We start from the raw sequence: 6,416 nt of genomic DNA on the forward strand, positions 1-6,416 counted from the left end.
GAACAGGCACCATTTAGCTAACTGCCTTCAGAGATCAGGCAGGAGAGAAAATGCTTTCATTTTACCTAACTTCCTACTGCGTACTGGCAGACAGAATACAATTATCAAAAAACTCAGTTTCTAAAAGTGGTAGAAACTCCTGGCACTAATCCTTTATTTTTGCCAAAACTTTTCTTACTGCCACATATATGATTATTTAACATAAGTATTTCCTCAGTGAATCTTAACTGTTCGTATTTTTCCAACCATCATGCTACTGGGGAGGAGGCAGAAAACAGCATAACAGCTCCAACTTACTGGCTCCTTATCATATGAAAGAGAATGCTTTACCTCAAGTGTGTTTCTGTTGCTTTCGTGTATAAAGCAAAAAAAAAAACAACCCCAAACTTCAGTTGATTTACATAAGATTACATGATGCTATCAAAATGCTGTACAATGCAGTTTTTATGAAATAATACTGCAAAGACAAGTATTCCCATCTTCACGTGCCACACTGCCAATAAAGGTAACCTTACTGCGATCATCTGTTTTCTTCTGAATCATTTCAAATATACTCAACAGGCATCCACACTGCATCATTCCACGTTTTATTTAAGGTAAATATTGCAACCTTTATATCATGTTCTTTTTCTCATGGAATATTTTACAGTGACAGTTCAGCAGTAAGCGTAAACTACAAAGAAATAATGACTGACTATACATTTAAAGCACATATACATGTGGTCCCTTTAATTATACAGACTATGCAAATGTACTTTCTAGAACAGCATGCCACTTCCTTTGGAAATTACCTTTCAGACATTAAAAAAAAAATCCAAGAAGATAGCTTATACAGATTTGCTGCAAAAGGAAACAGACTACTTAAAAGACTGTGAAACCAAACAAAATATTAGGTACGTACATGCCAAATGACCCATGTAAAAATTACTATTTTGGAATGATGGTAAATTTTGCAAAAGGGTCCCTAACCACATTTTACAACGGAATGGTAGCCAGACGGGCCAAATAATGCCTTTCTGAAACCTCAACAAATAGTGTTTCATAGTTCAAAGATCATAGTCTAAATACATTTTGAAAAAGAAAATTTCAGCACTTGCAGAGTGGGTTTAAACATGTAAATTTAGGTTTTTTTCAATGTGTTAATTAGAATTAAAGTCAGGGCAGACACAGCTATTCTGGTCTACTTTATTAATTCATTTCATTGATGCAACACTGCAGCTAAACATGTAATGCACTAAACATCTGGTAAATTTGCAATTTTAAGCTTTAAAACGTCAAGGTTTTTTTTCTCAAAATTTCCTGAAATACTGAGGACAAAGCTTTGCTGAGATAGTCTCTTTTCTTTTTATTTAGCACTTTATAATACATACATTACACATTACAATATTAATATAGACCTTATTTAATACCATGAAGAGTAAAGTTAGTCTGGTTAGTCTGCAGAGTAAGTTCTCTAGCAAAGGACTGTAAGTAGAAAGGTTTATAACAAAATTAACCTCTTAGGCCAAACAGTCAAGAATTCCCTTTTGCTCATATTAAATCACATGACTGGAGATGTCTTGTTTTTCGATCTGATTTCCTCCCACCTTGTATCAGAGGCTTACATTTTGCATACTCATTGACATCCACATGTCTCAGTTTGTACCTATTCAGCCCCTGACATTTTTAGACTTAGTTTTCATAACACATAAAAAGAAACTTCTTAAGATAAACATTTTAACCAGAGAAGCTTGGCTGTTCTTATCCGTATCAGGGAAAAACCTAACCTTCTTCAGCATCCAATTTGCCAATCTTCAGAAAGATGAATATCAAACATGCTGAGAACTAACCAGAAGAACTACAGTTCAAATAATCATGAAAGTATGGAAAAAGCACTCACTCGGAAAAGTTACTTATTCAGCTTAAAAGGTGTTTCTTCCCAAGGAACTGTACTTTCCTTTCAAAGGCACTGGATCGAATAGGAGAATTGAGTTCATAAAATGGATTCATTGCAAACTGAGGAAAGAAGAAAAACTCATCAATAAGCACAACGTCCAGCACTGGAAAATGTTACTTACTAGCTTTCAGCCTATTTAGTGCCACTTAAGAGCATGGAGCTCCTAAACAGTCACTTGCTTTCCAGGCCCTTGCATTCTCCCTATATATGTGCACAGCCATCCCTTAGATGCTCCTCAGAACAAATCCATCACGACACTGGTGGTAATTTCTGTTTTGGAAATTTGCATCATTTCAGTGCCCATAGGAGGCCGAGATGGCCACCTCCCAGTCAGTGCTGGCGACTGCCCCATATAGGGGAAGTACCGCCAGGCTGTGAGAAGACAGGCTACTTGTTCTGAGAGCAAAGCACCTTGACCAGGCTTCTGTAGAACAGTCCTTCGCTTTCATTATCACCATTAATGACAAAATACTGCCTGACAATCACTGGACTAAAATGAAGAATAAATTCTGAAAGAGCACATTTTATGACAATTTAGAAAAATCTATTCTATTTAATGGAAAATACTGCCTTTATGTCACATGTTATCAACTCTGGCTGATGTGGACGGGTGCTTCTCCACTTACACAGGCCCCCACAAGAAAATATGCTAATACAGGCATGCCTGAGCACGTACAGCAGAACACACCTAAAAGTACTGCAGTGAAACCATAAGAAATGGGTTCTTACCTTTATATACAAGTCATATACATCATTAAAGAAGTTCTTAATTCCGTCTTCTTGCCTTACATCATGAAGCATTATAAATCTCATATGTAAAGCAATTAAGGAAAATTTAACTTTTACAAAGAAGAGACGTTTAACATATCCTGAGACAAGCATTTACACCTAATTCTCCATATACTTAAAATGTTTAGTTGTACATGAAATAGCAGTGACTATAGGAGGAAGCATTAAAAGTAGTAACTGGAGCAGTGAAATTTAGAAAGCATTACCTTTATATTTCAAAAGTCCTCTATTTGAAAATAAAAATAATCACCTCTCTATTCAAGGTTATTCTTTTTAAAGCTAGACAATTCTGAATGTCGACGATGCTCTCGGCACCTTTGCCATATACCCCTGAAGTTAAAATGACATTCAATGTTACTTCCTATGTGTAACAAATGTTTCACAACAAACACTTCTTGGACTATCTGTACATAAGACCAAGCTTGACACCACATTTTCAAGATGGATGTGATTGACACCAAGCATGTTTATCCCTGCTTTTCCTCTCTAGCACTATCAAAGGGATGGGAACACAGAACCATATAAGCTTGCTCAGACCCTCTCATATTATTCCCCTCTTATTCCTCTTTCCTCTACCCCATGTGAGCTCCACATTTCATTAGGCTATTCCAGCCCCTCCAAAAGGAAAACTCCATCTTTCCAATTCGTCCCAATTTTCAACAACGCCTGTGCCTCACAACCTACTTCATTCTGAACCTGGTGACTCTCTTTAAAAATAGGCGTGGTGAATAGCCAGAGAAATCTGTTCCAAACTCAGCTCACCCGACTTAACCCTTTCTGGCAAAATGCTTTTCCTATACAAATGTAAGGAAAGAGAAGAGGGAAGGATATGTCCTGCTGTGACAAAAGCAGAAACAAACCACTCGTTAAACTTGTCCACAGTCTTCAGATACATGTTGTTAGAAAGCCACATGTTCTCATCTACTAGGTCAAGAGCAGCATGGGCAATGAACTGGTTGAGATGGCGATGATCATCCTAATGTATTTCCAGAAGACAGAGGATTAGTAATTCAGTGAAAGGAGTGAAATACAAACAATAATTGCTCAAGCTGCTAAACAACTAGTGCTCAAGTTACGTAAAGTTATATTAACCTTCTTTTCTGCCACATATGTGCCATCCTGTAATTAAATGAAACTAGTATATATATTGTCACGATACTTGGTTTCAAGGGGAAAAAAAGGTCATAATAAAAAGGTCATCACAAAACCAGTCTTGAGAGCAGCAAAACCAATAAAGCCTATATTTATAGCTCAGGAATCAATTCAAGTATGAATTCTCTTATTTATCAATGTGTAATCTCCCACTGCAAACTTATGCCACAACAGAGGCCCTGAAAAAAGTCGTCTTCTCTGCTTTCCAGTCACCTGTTTTTGTGAAATTTACAGCAATTTAGCATTTTTTGGGCCATAACATCTCTGTCAAATTTGGCAGAAATTGCACAATAGGTTACAATGTGTAAAAGTTGGGGAACAGATGGGGAAAGCAGAGAGATAGAGAGTACAGATACAACATTATCTCTTAAAGATTCTGTTTTTTCAGGTTATTTGTCTAGAAACATAGGATTGTTTTATTATTTTGGGGGGGTTCTTTTTCCTAAGAGCCTAGTGCAGAAAAACATCCTGCAACTGGTATTAAATATATGCTTGTAGATGTAAATTGCACCTCTTCCATAATAAACACAAACAGCCTTCACAGAGTGATCACCATGTTTGGCCCTAACACTACAAGAGTTGTGTGGTGAAAAAGCCATTTACTTTGCATACTAACTAGAACACCGGAGGACATCTGCCAAGAAACTGAGCACTAAACCACACTGTAAGCTTCTATTGGACTGGAAACATAAGCAGTCTTGCACTGTTTCTCAAAATATAGGGATGCTGTTAATGTCACTTTCACACCTCTCAGTGTACTATGTTTTTCCCCAAAATCAAGTTTGGCTCAGGGCATTAACAAGTTCCATTAAATCATACGAGGAAGAGATTAAGTAGTGAAGTTTAAGGGCAAAAGCCTGTGCTGATTTACCACGTATGTTATGTAAACCACTTACTTCAGGCAGCTGTGCATTCACTCTTAAATGGCATGTCTCAGAAACAGAAGCGATAGTTGCCAAAACATATCAATGTCTACTAGCTCTCCGTCGGCACATATCAAGTTTAAATTCTCTCTTAGGAGAAAATTTAGTATTTCAACCTCAGTCAGACAAGAAGCTTACCCGAGCCAAGTTACTTCCATTAGCAGAATGTAGAAAATGTATTTTTCCACTATCTGACACATCCTCACACTCACCAAGTCTAGTCCAACTAGTCTTATTTATGATTTTTTGTGGGATACTAATTCAAAATACAGATGACATCATGCTGTTCAAATCAGTGACACTATATACTTCCATTTTTGGACACACTCACAGATCCACACACTTTTATTCTGAAGTCTATTTATTCTTTGATGTATTATCACAATGTATAGATTTATTCTTTTTCCACTTGAAACACTACTTATTGAGTAGTCTTACATTTCTCACATTCTCAAAACTGTATTTATCAATACAAATTTTAAACCTTTCTTACTTAAAAGCAACTCTGACTATTGAATATCATTAAAAAATAAGATTTCTTTATAGCATAAAAAATAAAGGACTGACTAGAGCTTTCAAATTTATGTTCCTTACTTTACCTTATTACTGTATACAGATGCCTTAAAATAGAGAATAACAGTAAATAGCATTAGATAATGAACAGTTATTGTAAAAGGTCTACGCGCTAAGAGGAATATATTCTTCACCACACAGCATCAAACATTTAAGGAAACCATGTTTTATGAAGACTAGCATGATCTGCAAAGAATCTGTAAGAGACTTAAGAACTCCAGAGTTCTACTCCCTATGACAAGGTTTCTGTAAAAAAAAAAAAGAGAACAGTAGATACTAGTAACATTTTTAACAACATGCCAGTCATGCTTCTAATACACTGTAAAATTACCAAAGAAAATGCACCATAATTACATCACAGGAATATCACAGGGGAAAAAACACACCTTGGACTCTACTTTTCCAGGAGGCAGAAATTCCATTTCAAATATGGGATTATCATGATGACCAACTATCACAAAGTAGAAACTTCCAGACATTCTTCAATATAGTGTTCCTTACAAAAAAAGATAGACATGCTTTACCGATGAGTCTATAGACAAACTCTTAATAGACACGCTTTACTGATGAGTCTATAGACAAACTCTTAATCCACCTGAAAATGCTCCTAAAAATCAGCCAACGTGCTTCCTATTCATATTTACCATAGGCTAAAGAGAAATAAACACTTTCTTAGGTTTGCACGTTTGTACTTACATAGGGGGAAAAAAAATCCTTAGAAAGTGGAACATCTCCTGGAAGTAAATCTGGGTACTACTACCTAAAAGCTCTTACTCTACAACAGACTGATGATTTAACTCCCGACAGCCCTCCCAGTGACTTGGACGGCAACGATCCCATGAAGTGAAGTAACACGGTGTACCCGTCTCTGAGGAATCTCATCTATCTCTCCCCAGGGGCCCTACAATCGGGCAGTAGACAGGGGGAAGGGTGGCAGACGGCGGGCACCGTCCTCCCTCGCACACAGCGGGCGTAGAACAGTCCCACGGCCCGGCGCCATCCCCAGGGGCTCCAGAGTTACCCGGGGGGAGTGAACCCCTCCC

The 6,416-nt window shown here is 37.3% G+C and overlaps 1 protein-coding gene across 1 annotated transcript; it reads right to left on the minus strand.

Annotated features, from left to right (window-relative positions):
* Positions 1-1,343: 1,343 nt before the first annotated feature.
* Positions 1,344-5,870, minus strand: TRAPPC2 (trafficking protein particle complex 2). Its single transcript, XM_009587283.1, has 4 exons — positions 5,760-5,870; positions 3,557-3,701; positions 2,666-2,751; positions 1,344-1,995 (listed from the first exon to the last, which is right to left on the minus strand). The coding sequence occupies exons 1-4, from the start codon at positions 5,850-5,852 to the stop codon at positions 1,897-1,899; spliced, it is 423 nt and encodes a 140-aa protein (XP_009585578.1). The 5' UTR covers positions 5,853-5,870; the 3' UTR covers positions 1,344-1,896.
* Between the last annotated feature and the right edge of the window lie 546 nt (positions 5,871-6,416).

This window comes from Fulmarus glacialis, unplaced genomic scaffold (genome assembly GCF_000690835.1).
Source record: "Fulmarus glacialis isolate BGI_N327 unplaced genomic scaffold, ASM69083v1 scaffold45311, whole genome shotgun sequence".
In the NCBI taxonomy this organism is placed as follows: Eukaryota; Metazoa; Chordata; class Aves; order Procellariiformes; family Procellariidae; genus Fulmarus; species Fulmarus glacialis.